Genomic DNA, 17,725 nt, shown 5'->3' with positions numbered 1-17,725 from the left:
TTAGTTAACTTTTAAATTAGTTTGCATTGTTTTTGGTTAGAAAAGTCAGACTATAAGACAACAAAGATGTTGTCTCTGTTGTTGTGTACATTAAATGAGTTGGCGTTACCCACATTGATCCTTGTATGTGTATGCTTCATCTACGTCAAATTCGCATCGGTTAATAGGTTGATACGTAGCGGTCCAAAACAGAATATATTGTTTGTAACGGCTCATCCAGATGATGAGTGTATGTTTTTTGCTCCAACGATTCTGTCTACACTCAAAGAAGGGCATAGCGTATATCTAGTATGTCTGTCTAAGGGTGATTACGACAACCAAGGCGATGTACGGAAAAAGGAACTCATAGCAAGTTGTTCACGACTAGGAGTGATGCCAAATCATGTTACCATAGTTGATGACGAGCGATTTAAGGACGGTCCAGAAAATGAGTGGGATATTGACGGTCTTGTTGACCGGATTGTGTCCGTTATTAAAAGAATAAATGCTGATAGTGTTATAACGTTTGATAGCTCTGGTGTTAGCGGACATGCCAATCATATAGCTTTATCAAAGGCAGTTGTGAAAATTCACATGAGCAAAGAACTGAACACTGTGTCATTTTTTATGCTACATAGCTCAAATATTGTTAGGAAATATATGTCATTTCTAGATATACCGGTCAGCAGTATATTTAATTTGACAACATTTGTAAGTTTACCCAGTGAGATAGTCAAGTCATGGAGGGCGATGTCGGCACATCAAAGTCAGATGGTGTGGTTTAGAAAACTCTATATCGTATTCTCACGTTACATGTATGTAAATACTCTAACAGAGTTGACATAAAAATGGCAGCGATACTTGAGGAATAGAATGAAAAATACAGAGAGCATTATGTTGAAAACTTTATATGTTATCGTAAAAGGAATGAAGATGATTGTATAAATGTTTAAATGTTCTAATTTTATTATTTGATTTCTATATTGATTATTCACCTGATGTGCTGATATGAAATATGATTGATTGTAAACTGCATTAAATTTATAAAATGAATCTACCCTGATTAAAATTTGGAATTGATAAATAAGAATAAAGGAGATTTCAGTTTCAAAATAGAAAGCATGTCAACATTAACACCAGTTCTGTCTGTTGACACCAGCTCAGTCTGTCTATATAATGTGGCTGCAGTGGCTGAAAACTTGTGGTATAAACAAGTAATTATCATTATCAGTTGGTACATGTATGTGTTTTCTTAAAGGCTTCTGAATAATCAACTTGAAATGGTTTCAGATTTTAAAAAGTCTTTGATTAGTTTCTGAGGGAGGCGAGTGTTGTGTTAAGTGCACACTTACCTTTTTCTGTATACCTCTTGACTTCTTGACAACTGTGTCACGTTGTTAATTCTTCCACACATTGGTCAATAGCGTTTTGTTAAGTTGGTGGTTGAAAGTTTGAATCCCATGTTGGACAGGATTTTTTCGCATGCATGATTTAGCGCCTTTGTTTTACAAATTTGAAATGTTAATAAGAATAAGTAAACTGATATATAAAGTTCAGTGAGGAAAGTTACTTTGTATATTTGGCAATATTTTTACTCAGGACCATCACCATGTTGTCATTAAATTATTCCAACTTATACTATATTCAAGGTTTTGTTTCTTGTAAAAAATAAAATTGTTTTAATAAAGTTTTGTAATACATGTATATAACTCATTTTGGTCACATGATATTTATTTCTTATATTATTGGGATAACAGTATACATGTACATGTAAAGTGAATACTGAGTAAAAACCAACATTTTGCTCTTCATGTAAGCAGTGTTTGAATAATTTTGCCTGCAGATGCAATGTTCTATAAATGCCCTAAAACCGAAGCAGAAAATAACAGCAATGTGATGAACAAATGTATTTGTCAATTAATTAAAACTGCCTGTATGTCCGTGCTAATTTTTATGAAAATTTAGAAAATGTCCTAAACAAATGCAATTTTACTATTATGTAGTGATCAAAGTCAAAGCTAAGTCATCAACTGTATACAAATATTACCTATGTGTGTTAAAGCAGCTGGCCTCCAGATTCATGTTAATTTTCATGAAAATTTTGGAAATGTGTTTAAAAGCAAAATATTGTGAGATGAACAAATAGATCAATTTACATATTGCAATCAACACCTACAATCCAAGAAAATTACCAAAATGTGGTCAACATATGCAAAAACAGCCTTTACTGTGTTAATAACGCAGTAGAAATATGGTGATAAGATACTGTAAAATCAGTCTGCATATAACATGTAAAATATCACTTGGATCTTAAAATTTTTTAACCTTTCTTAAAAATTTTAGTACATTTTTCTCTCAATATTGATTTTCTTGAAATACTTTGGCTCATCTGAAGGCGTGCAGCTGTAACAATTGTATAAAATTTGGGTAAAAAGCTCTAATTACATGTATGTTGCATACAGGGTAGAAATTGTGACTTCAGTTCAGTATATATATGTCATATGTATTATAAATATTCATATTTTTCTAAAATTTTCTAATGTTTGATGTTTTTGTTTGTTTTTTTAACATTTGTTCATTGATAAGTAAAGTAAAACTGACCATTTGACTGTTGTGATAATAATGATGAGTGGTATATAGATTGCTGGGTGTCATTAATTCAACCTTGTCATACAGACAACATCATGTCTGTTTATGTCAGATGTCTGGTAAGAAAGTACACAATCATATAGTGTATACATCAAAGTGAATTTTATGTATCTGCCAAATTTCTTCTAAATGAGAGTTTACTAGATAATTAAAAAATATAGTGTATCAAACAAGCACTGTGAAATTGTTAAAGGTAAGAAATCGGAACCACCCTAGGGATGATGTGTTTATAATAGAAATCATTAGTAACTGCTGAATTTATATAACGAATTTGTTCTACTTTGAATTATTGTAAAGTTAATGGATTTCAGAATCAAAATTAACTCGGACAGCAGATGGTGTACAAATACAAAATGTGTCCAGAGACAAATCATTACTGCCCAAAGTGCTACAAGAGAGATACATTTATATAAATTAAAGTTTGTTGTTAATTTTACATTCCTGGATGTTCAGTCAGAAAAATGGTTGTGGGTTTTCTTGTTGTCTTGTTCATGTTTTTTTTTGTCATTCATATTTGATAATTGATGCAACTGATATTCTAGGTTTTGACAATTATTCAATCCTAATAAATTTTCAAACAAATAAAATATTTGTTTTTTTTTTTTATTTATATGACATATTACCAGTGAATTGTATCAACTATTTCTATAGAATTGACACAGTTACATCTGAGAGTTTATATGAATATAAACATGTTTGTACATTTCTTAGTTTATTCAAGTCTCATTCATATACATGTATAATATGTATAAGCAAAATTTAAAATTTACTTTTTAGCTTGACTATACAAAGTATATGGCGAGCTGTCCTACTCGCCCCGGCGTCCGTGTCCATGCAGATTAAAGTTTTAGTGCAGTTAAATGTTTTTCACTATAACTTTTTCATTTCTTAAGGTATCAACTTCAAATATATGTTCCTTATCATCAACCACGTCTTATGTGACAAGGTTCATAACTCTAGCACCAATATTTTCAGATTTATCTCCCCTTGAACTTAGAATTTTCCTTAAAAATACTATTTTTTACTGTTACTTCTATTTCTTAAGGCTAAATTCATACTTGAAATATATGTTTCTTATCATTAACCACATCTTGTGTGACAAGGTTCATAACTCTAGCACCAATATTGAAATAATTATCTCCCCATAAACATAGATGTTTTTACTTGAAAAATGTTTTTATGCCACCGCAGCATCTGCGATGCGGTGGCATATAGCGATTCACGTGTGTGTTTGTGTGTGTGTTATATAGATTATATAGTGGACTTAAAAAATCTTCTTGTGAAAAACCACTAGTCCAATTTCAACCAAACTTGGCAGGATTGTTCCTTGGGTGAAGGGCTTCCTAAGTTGTTCAAAGAATTTCATTCCATGCAGAAATCTGGTTGCCATGGCAACCAAAAGGAATTATAAGAATAAATTAAAAAAATCTTGTAAAGACCCAAAAGGCCTAGTGCTTAGATATTTTGCATGAGGCATTGTCTGGTAGACCTCTAACAAGATTGTTCAAATTAAAGCCCTGGGGTCAAAATTGGCCCCGCCCCGGGGGTCATTGATTTTCACTATGTACATATAGTAAAAACTTAAAATACCTTCTTGTAAAAACCCAAAAGGCCTAAAGCTTAGATATTTTGCATAAGGCATCATCTTGTAGACCCTTACCAAGATTGTTCAAATTATAGCCCTTGGGTCAAAATCGGCCGTGCCCCGGGGTCATTGATTTTCGCTATATGTACATATAGTAAAAACTTAAAACACCTTCTTGTTAAGACCCAAAAGGCCTAGAGCTTAGATATTTTGCATAAGGCATCGTCTGGTAGACCTGTACCCAGATTGTTCAAATTATAGCCCTGGGGTCAAAATCGGCCCCGCCCCAGGGGTCATTGGTTTTCCTTTTATGTATATAGTAAAAACTTAAAAAAAAGTTCTTCTAGCAATTGACAAATGCTAGAGGTTAGATATTTTGCATGAAACATTGTGTTGTAAACCTCTAGCAAGATTGTTCAAATTATAGCCCTGGGGTCAAAATTGCCCCCGCCCTGGGGGTCATTGATTTCAATATATACATATAGTAAAAATAAAAAAATGTTATTATCTGAAGGGACAAGGCTTAGAGCTTTAATATTTGTTAAATAATATCATCTAAAGGTACTCTACCAAAGTTGTTCAAATTTTGCCTCTTGTGTCAAAATTAGCCCCGCCCTTGGGAGCCATAGGTTTATCTTATATGTATATAGTTAAAACTTAAAAAATCATCTTCTCTAAATTTACAAAGGATAGAGTTAAGATATTTTGCATGAAACATTGTGTAGTGAACCTCTAGCAAGATTGTTCAAATTATAGCCCTGGGGTCAAAATTGGTTCCGCCCCGGGGGTCATTGATTTTCATTATGTACATATAGTGAAAAAAAAAATTTTGTCTGAAGGTTCAAGACATAGAGCTTTGATGTTTGATATATAATATCATCTATAGGTCCTCTACCAAAGTTGTTCAAATGTCAAAAATTGGCCCTGCCCGGGGGCAGTGATTCTCATTATGTACACGTAGTAAAAACAGAAAATAAAACAAATGTTTTCTGAATGGGAGAATATTTGACTTGAAATGTTGTTTGGTGGACCTGTATCAAGATTGTTATTAAACCCTTAGGTCATAATTATGCCTTGCCCAAGGGGACAGTGACCTACTTTCTTGTCCTTTGATGTACAGCAATGACATTTTGACCATGTGCACAGTTTTAGTTGTAAAATTGACTTTTGACCTAGATTTTGATGTTGTGACCTACTTTCTTGTCCTTTGATGTACAGCTATGAAATTTGAACCATGCGGTGGCATAGCATTTTTCTCAAATGCAATCTTGTTTTTTACTATAACTTCTTTAGTTTTAAAGGTATCTACCTCAAACTTCAAATATTTATTCCTCATAATCAATTACATCTTATGTGACAAGGTTCATAACTCTTTAAGCAATATTTTCGGAATTAAATCTCTTTGAACTTAGGATTTTCTTTAACAAATATAACTTCTTTACTTTTTAAGGTATCTATTTCAAACTTCAAATATATTTATTATCATTACACACATGTTTTCCCTAAAAAGACAACAATTGATGGTGTTGTCTAGAATAAAAGATGGAAAAGTTCATTTAAGATTTTTTAGTGTGGTTTGGTTTTTGGGGAAGATTTGGTTATTTTGTAATGCCCCCCCCCCCAAGGGGCAGCATGTTAATATTGCACCAGTGGTCTGTCTGTGCTTCCCCACTTAAACAACATTCATGTCCTGACTATAACTTTGTCATGCATGGAAGGATTTTTAGATAACCTAGCATAATTATGTCTACCACATCAAGATGATGTGTTGCTTCCAAGACCCATGTCCCTACCTCCAAAATCAAGGCCACATTTATAGTTTGAAGTATTCATTCTCACAAGAAGAGTTTAAAGGCACACACATCCGTGTCTGGACTGTAACTTGATCATGCATTGAATGATTTTAAAATAACTTGGCACAATGTCTACCACATCAATACATGTTGCATCTAAGGCCCATGCCACTTTCTAAAAGTTCAAGGTCACATTAAGAGGTTAAAGGTACACATTTGTGTTTGGACTGTAACTTTGTCATGTATTTAAGGATTTTGAAATAACTTTGCATAAATGTCTACCACAAGACATGACCAAGATGCATGTCCCTACCTCCAAGGTCAAGGTTGTAAGTTTCCTATGAATAGCATTTCATACCACAACAAGCAATTATCATAGTATTGCAAGCAATCCATAAGTCCCCTACCGGTAAGAACCCCATCAACATTCTGAAGGGCCATTGGCCATTCACTTATGTTTCAATTTTTCTCTATTTTAAATAAACTTGTTGGAAAAGTTCTTTAAAAGTGATCACAGGAAACAGTTTTTATGAACAGACAGACAGACGGACTGAAGGACACTCTAAAGTTAATATTTGAAACATCCCTGTTACCAAAATATAACATTTTAAAAGCAAAATTCTTAATGAGGAGATAACTCTTGAATTAAAGATGCAATTTCATAAAAAAAAATTCAGCTCTTTTTGACTTATCACAAATATTGTTATATTTGCCATGTTTTAAGCCTATTTGTTGCCAAGGCAACTGATATTTTTTCAAAATAGGAAGAACAGATAAGACATGCATAATCTCAAGACTGCTATCTACCCATATGTCAAGTTTCATAAAAATATTTCCAGTACTTTTTGAATTATCACTGGATTCAGTTTATGTGTAAAATTTGCCATATTTTCAGTCTATGTGTTGCCATAGCAACCAGAATTTTCAACATAGGAAGAAAAGAAAAAGACGTGCATAATTTCTATACTGCCATCTACCCATATGTCAAGTTTCATAAAAATATTTCCAGTACTTTTTGCGTTATCACTGGATCCAGTTTATGTGTAAAATTTGCCACATTTTCAGCCTATTTGTTGCCATAGCAACCAGAATTTTCAACATAGGAAGAAAAGAAAAAGACGTGCATAATCTCCATACTGCCATCTATCCAAGTTTTATAAAAATATTTTCAGTACTTTTCAAGTTATCGCGGGATCCAGTTTTGTGGACTGACGGACTGACAGACGGACGGACAGACGGACGGAGGGTAAACCTAAAGTCCCCTCCGGTAAACCGGTAGGGGACTAAAAACAATATTTAACAATTAGTTACTTTTATTAACCAGGTTTTCAATTTTGAAAATCCTGGTTATTAGATTGGGGTATGGCGGGCGGATGGGCGGATGGGCGGAAGGGCGGCTGGGCGGATGGGCGGGCGGGCGTCAAACGAAATTGTGTCCGCTCTGTAACTCTTCAACCCTTTGAAGAATTTTGATGAAACTTCAGACAAATGTTTTACCACATCAAGATGACGTGCAGAACGCATGTTCCGCATGGCTGGCTCCAAGGTCAAGGTCACAGTGACATTAACATTGAAAATCCTGTCCGCTCTGTAACTCTTCAACCCTTTGAAGAATTTTTGATGAAACTTCAGACAAATGTTTACCACATCAAGATGACGTGCAGAACGCATGTTCCGCATGGCTGGCTCCAAGGTCAAGGTCACCAGTGACATTGGGCGGATGGCGGCGGGGCGTCAAACGAAATTGTGTGTCCCGCTCTGTAACTCTTCAACCCTTTGAAGAATTTTGATGAAACTTCAGACAAATGTTTACCACATCAAGATGACGTGCAGAACGCATGTTCCGCATGGCTGGCTCCAAGGTCAAGGTCACAGTGACATTAACATTGAAAATCCTGTCCGCTCTGTAAACTCTTCAACCCTTTGAAGAATTTTGATGAAACTTCAGACAAATGTTAACCACATCAAGAATGACGTGCAGAACGCATGTTCCGCATGGCTGGCTCCAAGGTCAAGGTCACATGACATTAACATTGAAAATCCTGTCCGCTCTGTAACTCTTCAACCCTTTGAAGAATTTTGATGAAACTTCAGACAAATGTTTACCACATCAAGATGACGTGCAGAACGCATGTTCCGCATGGCTGGCTCCAAGGTCAAGGTCACAGTGACATTAACATTGAAAATCCTTCTGTGCTGAACTCGTCCTACATTCTCAACGGATTTTGTTCAAACTTTCACAGAAGCTTTGTTATCATCAAGCACCCTGGCACATATTGTCGGGTTTTGTGATTGGATAGTTTTTGACCTAATTATGGCCCTTTGTTTTTTTTCCTATACATAATATTATAGTGAACACTTCTTCAGTGGCAATTCCTCCTACATTATTCATGTTTTACATTGCACATATAGTTACATTGTTTGTTGGCTTGTATTTGTATTTCAAATACAACATATTTATCTACAATGGTGATAATTGAAAACCTGGTTTCATGGCATTGCCATGTTTCTTGTTCTACTTTCTTTTCCTAATACTATCTGCAATACTTACGAAATCTTTTCGGGGCATTCGTTACTTTTGTTGTAAATATGTTGCAAAACATTGTAATGTCAAGGACCGGGGTCTCTGAACATAAGTGGGAGGTCAGTATATTACTGCTTGTTCATTAATGATATCAATTGATTGATAAATGTTATAGTAAAATTAATAGCGCATACAGAATGAACACACTCTTACACAAACTGTAAACTTTTAAGTTTTTATTATTTGCATGTTTTTGTTGTTTTTTTCAATATAATTTATGCAGCAATAACACAATTGTTTTTATATATAAGAAAAAAATGTAAATTGATTGACTAGGTTATTATTCTACTGGAAAATATGTACTGAAAATATCCAACATTCCTGTAAAGTACCAGCTTCATCATCTCAGATTTATTATTGAGGTTTACAACCATGTTTCCTAGTATATCATTAGTAAGTTTAAACAGGAAACTGGTTTGAAGGTGGTAATTAAAAAAACTTTCACAACTCGGCTGAAAATAGTTGATTAAATTACCTGAATGTATCCATTAATACCAATTTATGAGACAAGATATTTAAAAGTACAAGAAATTAATTGTATCATTTTAGTATAACTGGAAACAAATGCCCATCATGAGACACATATGCTATTCTTTGTTCATTAACATCCTTAAATACTTGTCAAAAAAGAATAATACTTTGTTCGGAAATATTTAAACAAAAAACATTGACAAAAAAAAAAATTTTTGGGTTAATTATAAACTGAAAAAAAAGCAAATACCCAAACCAATTTTGTGAAAAAAAATCTACAATAAAACAAAAAAAACAAAAACCCAAATTTTACTAACACAAAAAATCGAAGGGTTTGTTTAAAAAGATAATAAAAAATTGTACTTTTAAAAATTTTACAAGAAAAGATTTATCTATCACAGAAAAAAATACATTACGGGCCCCCTTTTAAATTAAAATTTTTCTTAAAAAAACGTCCCACCATTTAAAAAAAAATAAAGTGAACAATTGGTAACATTTAAAATTTTTATCGAAAAATGCTTTTAAAAACTTTTACGAAAGTTCAAGGAAAATAAACACTTAATATGGACAATAGAGTAAAAACCAGAAAAGTAAAACATTTCTTCCCTTAATTTCATTTATAAAGAGCGAATTTATTGTCAAGGAAAACATATCTTCCTTTGTTAAAGCTTCTAGCTTAATGTTTATATAAAAAAATTAAACATGTTTGGGTCAGCCAGATTTAACAATGTCTAATGATCACAACTCTTGATGATAAATTCAATGATGAAAATGTTGCCTAAAATACTGTCCCTATATCCCAAAAACTGAATAATTTTCATTTAAACATAACATAAGAATCACTTGTCGAATGATCTAAATTTAATTATAGCAATACCATTAGAAAACTTAAGCATTGTATTCATTAAACAAAATGTTTCAGGATTTTATATTGAGTGGGGCTTAGCACCAGTAACTTTATACAGTCAAACCTGTGTTAAAGGCCATTCGTAAATAAAAACTACCCTGACAAACCTTCATTGATAAAAGTACAATAGTGTAATATTCAAATAAAGACCACTTGCCTATAAAGGCCATGTATGGTCTCTCATTTGGATGGCCTTTATTCACAGGTTAGACTATAAGTAACCAATAAATAATATTTTTTGAAAGATTGTAAATCTCTAGTGAGAAAGTCTACATACAAAAGAAAAAAAACCCAAAAAATTCAATTATTTTTTTACACATTTTTTTAAAACGTCCGTACTTTGAAGCAGAAGTTTAATGTGATTAAATTCAAAAATTTTTGAATTTTCTAGAAACACCATCTGACAAAAAACCATTTTAAAATTTTAAAAATTTTTTAAAAAAAAAATCAAATATTTAACTTTAAAATAAACAAAAATTCTATAGAAAAAATTTTTCTTCAACAGAATATAAAGAGTTTATATATAAAAAAGTAATTGTTTAATAATAAATTTTTGAATAATAATAATATATTTTACAGATTAACTTCACATGTGGGGGAAAGAGATGGGAAAATTTGAACAAAAAAAAAGATCTCTAAAGTTTAAAAAAATGCGATAAAAAATGTTTTTAAATATTGCAGCTTGCACAAGTTTAAGGTTTTTGGAATATGACATTAAAATAATATTTACAAAAAATAAGGAAAAACAATAAAAAGGGGGAGCACTTTGGCTTTAAACATCAACTATCATGTCAAAGTCACATAATGCTGCAGCACCTTGTGAAATTTGTAACATTTAATATACCTCTCTGACCTTCATTATTAACATATCACAGTCTTATCATAACACTTTGGTATTTTTCACAACCAATCAATGCCTTAGAATCTTCTAATGTACATGCCAGAGTTAAAACTTCAAATTTCAGAATACCCTATCATTAGATAAACATGTATGAACTTGGACAACACGACTCTCCAACACAGTTCTGTTTCCAAGAGATCATTGAAGAAGATTTGAATGAACTTTTCTAGCCATTTGTTTGTACTTAATTAGACACAAATCACTATGGTTCACACATGCTTTTTAACTCAGGGAAAAAATTATGAAATCTAGATAATCTGGGGTTTTTCAATTTTTATAATGTTTTATGTATAATTTTACTGTCCGAGGTTTTAACCCGTGCATTCTCTGTTGGGGCGTATCATTCCTGGGCCCTTTGGGAAAACACATCCGAAATATAAATTTAAATTTTAAGGTTTTAAACATAAAAAAAATAATGCATTACCCAGAGTTAACATGGAAACAAAGAATTAATTATTTGAATAGAGTTTAAAGCAACTATTTTATCATGCATGACCTATGGTGAAATTACTTTACAATTCATTAAACAGCTGCAATAAAAAGGCTGCGTTTTCTATATGACACTGTGGCAATTTGTTTTCCTATGTGAGCTCTCTCTCCGATACAGAATCTAATCTAGTACCTCTGTCTTCACTGTAGAAATACCATTGCTGTTTTATATATTCTTATATAATTGTAGAAATAGGTAAGGTAAAAGACAAGTTTGGCTCAACAGTAAATGGCTAAAAGTGAAATTTATTTTTTAGTTTGACTTATTAGTAAATACATGTATATTCAAGCATACCTGATTGTGTTCCAAGCACCATTTCATGACCTGAGTAAGTATAACCACCCCAGTACGCCCTACACCAGCACTACAATGTACAACTATAGGAGACTTTTTACCACTGCCTTCTTCTGACTCCGCAAGTCTCTGAACTGATTCTATCTCATCAAGAAAACCTGGCAAGATACAAGAATAAACACGAAAATTAGCAGGTTATAGATACAACAATTTTAACATATAATTCTGATCCCAATTGGCAATATTTTCTCACCTAAAAATAAAATGAAGTAAACTAATTATTACCGTACAAGAAAACTTAACAGTCATAACAGACTCCTAAGTACATAAATATACCTGTACATATTTAGAAATCTCTTCAATGAAGTCATAAATATATTTATTACAATTTGTAACCATGTTTCCAATTTAAATATGCATTATAACAGACTGTTGTTTGAGAAAAAATAAAACATTCACATTTATGAATTTATTTATTTTTCCTCGATAAAATACTATAAAGCTTCATTGAATATTATTTTTTCAGATTCCATTAATAAAAATTAATATTGCAACTGCTAAAATTCTTCATAAAATTTGCCAACATAAAGCTCTGGAAAAAAAAACAACAATATTATAAATTTGTTGAAATTAAAAAAATTCAAGTTATCAATTAGACAAACACAAAGAAAGGGAAATAACTCCAAAGTGGAAGAATGTATTTCCTTTAATGAAAACACTTGTCTGGAACTGTATGTACTGTACATTTGGTGGTGTTTGGTTAACAAACAATTCTAATAGTCCATCCTTTTCAAACTAAGTATAGAAAAGTATCTTTATGGCTTTTGATTGTGACATAACTTTATGTCAAAATACTTACCCTTTTTACAGCCTGACTTACTTTCATAAAAGTTTCTAAATGATTCCTCTTGTAATTAAAATACCCTGGTTATTTTATATGAAAAATGAAATATTTGTCAACATAACATTGTACATGTATAAGATCAATAGTTCAAATGAAATTGAACACATGTTTGACCTTTCAAATTTTTAAGTTGATGCAGTTTTCTTACAGACATCATCATGAAAAAAAAAGCTTCCAGCATTTTCTGCAATCAAAAAATGCATAACCTTAAGAAAGGTAAAAGCAATTAAAAATTGTAGTCTTGTATATTCATGTCTCAAAACTTACAAAATCACCTTTCCCTTGTTCTTTAATTCTTTTATTTAGGTTGTAAATACCTGGATTTCAATCTTAATTTACAGGAATATAAATTACCTGACATAAATGAGCATAACCATCAAAGTATGTCTAATTTATTGTACAGATTAATGCTTTCTTATGTAGCTTATAGTATACAATCTAAGGGAGATAACTATGTCAATTCTAAGTGACAATTTTAAAAATTCAGTAATGCTATTAAAGGGACCAATAAGTCAAGATCATGCCATCATTATGACAAGATGTTGTAAATTATAATAAGGAAACATCTAGCCTACCATTGCACAGGTCGCGGGATACATTTAACGTACCAAGGAATCCATACATGTCGTCAGGACAACCGTGATCGGGCCAGTCCGTGTACTGTAGATGCCAGATTTGTCTCTCCTTCTTGCTCGGTACATGGCGTAGTGATATACGATTAGTAATATAACACAGTGAGTCGTTTGTGAATAACAACTGTACCTCATACTGTCAAAATAAATAAATACATAATTTATAATAATGATCATACTGAGTGCAAATCAAAGTTTTCGGACTATTTTGTTATTATTCTTTACTAGCATTATTCTCTGACACAAAGTAATCAAGAAAATAAAATACTTTTTTTAAGCAGAGGACAAAATATTCTTACATTTACAAATACAGTATTATGATTACAGATTTTAAACTAATATTTTTTTGGGGGGAAAAGAAACCCAAAGATTCTTATTAAATCACTGAAAGGCATCATTTCCTTCTGTGAAAATTGTTGTATTTTACATTAGTTTTGCATTAGATATGTTAGATTATGATACAATGTATATATGACACTTACATCTCCAAAGATCAGCTTATGTTCGTGTCCTGGATCCTGTGGCCAATACGGATAACATTTTGGTCTGCCCAGCTCCTGTGAAATATTGTAAACAATCCAATATATAATCAGTTCAATGAAAACAAACACTTTTTTTAGGCTTTCGATGTTTAGAATTCTTCAGAATTTTTTTTTTCATACAAATTGATGAATACTCAGTGACTCGAATGCAAATGAAATGACATAGGAAAATACTGACTTACGTCCAGAAACAGTATTAAACAATAAGCTGAAGGGTATTTTCCTCTCAATAATTTGATTTCAGTTAATGTGTTTCTATTTTTATTGAGAAATTCCAAAATAATAAGTTGTTGAGAACAACACATCTGGTATCATATTAATGTCACAAAAAATTCATCTATCTCTTTATAAGCCACATTACCAACAGACCTATGAGACTAGAATAGTGGAAAATTTCCATAAACAATAAACATACCATTAAGGCTGTAAGCATGGCAATGACCTCTACTTCCTGCTCCCAAACCATCTGCCAGAAATCTACCGGAGTGTTGTCCATGGGGGCCTGGGTTGCTATATACCACCAGAGTCTGTGTCCTACAGTCAACTGTAAATAATATAGATTATATTTCACTGATAAATATTTGAAATTCCATTGCTGATCATAACTAAATGTATATATAAGAACTATTATAGTTAAAGCAACTATATAACTCAATAGTGTCAATATATACACACTTATTTACATATATATTGATTTCTGAAAACATTTACTGGCAGACTTTAAAGTTAGAATAACGTAGGTAAGGTTGTTATCCCACTTTATTGGGATAGTTTCATATAACAAACATTTATATGCAGTTCTGTGTAATATCAAATATTTAAGACAAACCTTTATATGTGAGGCATTAATGTATCCAGAAGAGTTATCTTTCCTTGGATTAAGTTTGACTCTTGTACCATCATATGGTAATACATCACGAAACCTGTTTTTCAGGTTATTCTCTGGTAACCTAGCAACATTACATTCATACTCCATGATTCGTTTAGGTGTTTCTTCAAACTCTTTAAATACTAGATTCTCTGATAACTTTTTCTCCAGAACTTTTCTCTGCAAGAATAAAAGACAATATATCAATTGATCATACAATGCATGGCTTAGTGACTAAGGTGTCTTCCTCTAAATCCAGGTATCATATGTTCAATTCCAACAGGGATCACGACCATATGACATCAGTATTGGTTCTAGAAGAACAGACTTGAAGGAGGTACAAAAAGCTTAAAGCTTTCATTAACATTGTGAAAGCTGTAAATACTTTTCTTTTACGATTTACCTGAATAAATCATCACTATAGTATAACAAAATAATTATATAATATACATGTACACAATGTCATTTAAATCACAATTTAAACCTTGTGTAAAACTGCTGAAATTGTGGTTTACAAAATAAACAACTTACTCGTTCATCTTTAGGTGCCCTTGTTTCATCATTCATCAATGCCAGTACCATAGGCCTAGACATGGTCAATCCATTCATAGCTGCTAGCTTCAGTGGACCAACAGGAGATGCTGGTGTATCACCCTATATATGATAGATAAAAATATGATAGATAAAAATATGTGTATTAGTACAATTACCAGGCTTTGAATTTCATGTCTTGAAAAAAATATTTGAAGAAAAATCGTATCATGTATCTTTATAATTAAATGTTTTATACTTTAGAGAAATTGTAGTCTGCACTTCATATGTACATGTTTTCTATAAAAGACAAAAATCTCTGAGTTACTTGACCTCAGCACAAAACATGTGTTTTGAATTTTAGAAGCTCCAGAATTTTGAAGTTACTGTATTATATAACCGGTAGCAGACCTATAAATGATTATGCATATTATTTCCTTGATCAATAATAACTGGCTATATTAATCATGTACTGTTTCACTGGATCTGATAACACACATGTAATCTAGTCTCATCTATCAAATATGGTAATCCTTATCACATACAATATTATAGTACTAACAAATTAACAAAATAAGTACTGACCTGATCAGAATCAGAATCCTCGTAATCGACAAGCTTTTCTTGTGAGCTGACAAGTCTTTCATGTTCACTGATGGTTGACGGTACTTCAGGTTCACTGTGTTTTAATTTATCTAACAACTGCTGTCTCTCAGCACTACTATCTAATGACACAGCTTTCTCATGTATCACTTTTACTTTATTGTTTGTTTTGTTTGCATCACTTTGACTTCTCATTACCTCACGTCCCGATGTGTTCTCAGATCCATTCTCAATAATTAGGCCACTACTTTCTGTTACTTTGCTTAATACGTTCTTTACATTCTCCTTTACAGGATCTTTTTGTTCTTCCATGTTTTCGTTGCTAGGAGATTTATTTACAGATCTATTTGTTTCTAAGATATGTTCATCAATGCTATTTTTCTCTTTGACTCGCAAGCTTCTGTTGATATGATTAAGTCTTTTAGAATTTTCTCTTAAAACACCTGGAGTAAACGAACCTGATCTTGCTATCATCATTCGCCTAAAACTTTCCCGATTTGTTGCTACCTCCTTTGAAGTTGAAGGAGGCGGGGCCTTATTAGGTGCAACAAATCGGACTGTAATTTTAGACTTACTACTCTGCCGCTGTGGAATGGCACGGACGAATGGTTCGTCAGGTTCACTATCCGTTTCCTTCACATGAAACGTGGAATTAGAATGATCACTAGATGCATCGTCTATTTCTAAAGAATGATGTTGAACTTCTGCAAGACCAGTCTCTGTCTCTACAGTAGTTTCAGATATTTGCACAACTTCTGGAATAGTGTCAGTGAGATTATCTATGCTTACCTCCAAGTTTGAACGACTACTTAAAGCAGATTCACCTAACGTTCTTCTAGACAACAAGTCTGGACTATCGCTTGGAAGTCTGAAGTGTGTTTGTATGGCGAGATCGGGGGTAGAATTACTTGCCCGCGGGTAAGGTGGTGGGGGTTTATACTGATACACATATTGTTCATTCACATTTAGGAACTCATTTGTAGAATATTGTTGTGGAAGTCCTTGCGTATTAAGTTCAGGAGAACTATAAGTTGGCTGCATCACTAGGTTAGTCTGCCTTTCATTCATTCTATACTGCATAAAATTTCCAGTGGTCTGATCCTGAAACACGTTGGTATACATTGTCATTGGATAGTTCCTCACAGGACCTCCCATCTGATAAGGACCCTCGGGATTATACGATACGTGAGGGTTACTGATCTCAGGCTGACTAAATGCAAGCCCGTCCTCAGACTGTGCATAAATATGAGTGTTTGCGATATTCTGATTTAAGTCATGAATTTGTTGGTTGCTATGATGCATCTGATGGTTGCTATGCTGTATATGCTGGTTACTATGATTTATATGTTGGTTACTATGAACATGATGATGTTGTTGTTGTTGTTGTGGTTGTTGAGTCATCTGTGATTGAGTCATTTTTTGTTTCATTACTGTCGCATAATCAGGGGCATGCCGGTATTCTGGTAGGGCAGCTTTTCGGCTAGCAAAGTTTGGATCTTCTGTTGGGTCGGGTGAGTTTTGCACTCCCATGTGATGTTGTTGTTGTTGCTGCTGCTGATGATAATTTGACATGTGCGATGATGCGGAAGAAGGTCGTCGATCCTGGTGAGGATCTGTAGAGAACTGTGCTGTAGTGAGATCCTGGGCGGAGATATTCAGACTCTGCTGGGATCTGTTATAATAATCATCCGTAGTTACAGATGCTGATCGTGAATCTGAAACAAATAGCTTTAAGAATTTATTTTGTATTCAAGTGATACATCAGCACAAGAAAATTCAGCATGATTTGCCACTTCTTTGCATGTTGGAATACTGGATAAAACATCATAATTGGCTGAATTTACACATGTTATTAACAGTAAAACTTTTATTTAAACATAAAAAAAATGTTCTCATAACTTAAAATGAGAACATGGTTTCTTTGTTATGTTAGAGCACTAACATGACAGTGATTGTTATAGTTTAAACACAGACAGTATTTATTCTATAAGA

The 17,725-nt window shown here is 32.8% G+C and overlaps 2 protein-coding genes across 2 annotated transcripts in view; one reads left to right on the top strand and one right to left on the bottom strand.

The window, feature by feature from the left end:
* Nucleotides 1–47: 47 nt before the first annotated feature.
* LOC132745347 (N-acetylglucosaminyl-phosphatidylinositol de-N-acetylase-like) lies at nt 48–3,209 on the top strand. Its single transcript, XM_060734242.1, has one exon. The coding sequence runs from the start codon at nt 67–69 to the stop codon at nt 823–825; it is 759 nt and encodes a 252-aa protein (XP_060590225.1). The 5' UTR covers nt 48–66; the 3' UTR covers nt 826–3,209.
* Nucleotides 3,210–11,450: 8,241 nt separating this feature from the next.
* Nucleotides 11,451–17,725, bottom strand: part of LOC132745360 (tyrosine-protein phosphatase non-receptor type 21-like) — a 30,184-nt gene continuing 23,909 nt past the window's right edge. The window contains exons 13-20 of the mRNA XM_060734268.1: nt 15,716–17,448; nt 15,131–15,253; nt 14,561–14,779; nt 14,147–14,275; nt 13,672–13,746; nt 13,166–13,325; nt 11,654–11,811; nt 11,451–11,519 (exon numbers count right to left, since the gene is read on the bottom strand). Coding sequence (XP_060590251.1) covers nt 11,451–11,519; nt 11,654–11,811; nt 13,166–13,325; nt 13,672–13,746; nt 14,147–14,275; nt 14,561–14,779; nt 15,131–15,253; nt 15,716–17,448 — 2,666 coding nt within the window. The remainder of the gene's footprint in view (nt 11,520–11,653; nt 11,812–13,165; nt 13,326–13,671; nt 13,747–14,146; nt 14,276–14,560; nt 14,780–15,130; nt 15,254–15,715; nt 17,449–17,725) is intronic.

The sequence above is a fragment of the Ruditapes philippinarum genome, unplaced genomic scaffold (assembly GCF_026571515.1).
Source record: "Ruditapes philippinarum isolate M1 unplaced genomic scaffold, ASM2657151v2 ctg996_1_1_1_1, whole genome shotgun sequence".
Classification (NCBI taxonomy): Eukaryota; Metazoa; Mollusca; class Bivalvia; order Venerida; family Veneridae; genus Ruditapes; species Ruditapes philippinarum.
Note: the sequence above shows the minus strand (reverse complement) of the source record. Positions and strands in the feature narration are given on the sequence as shown.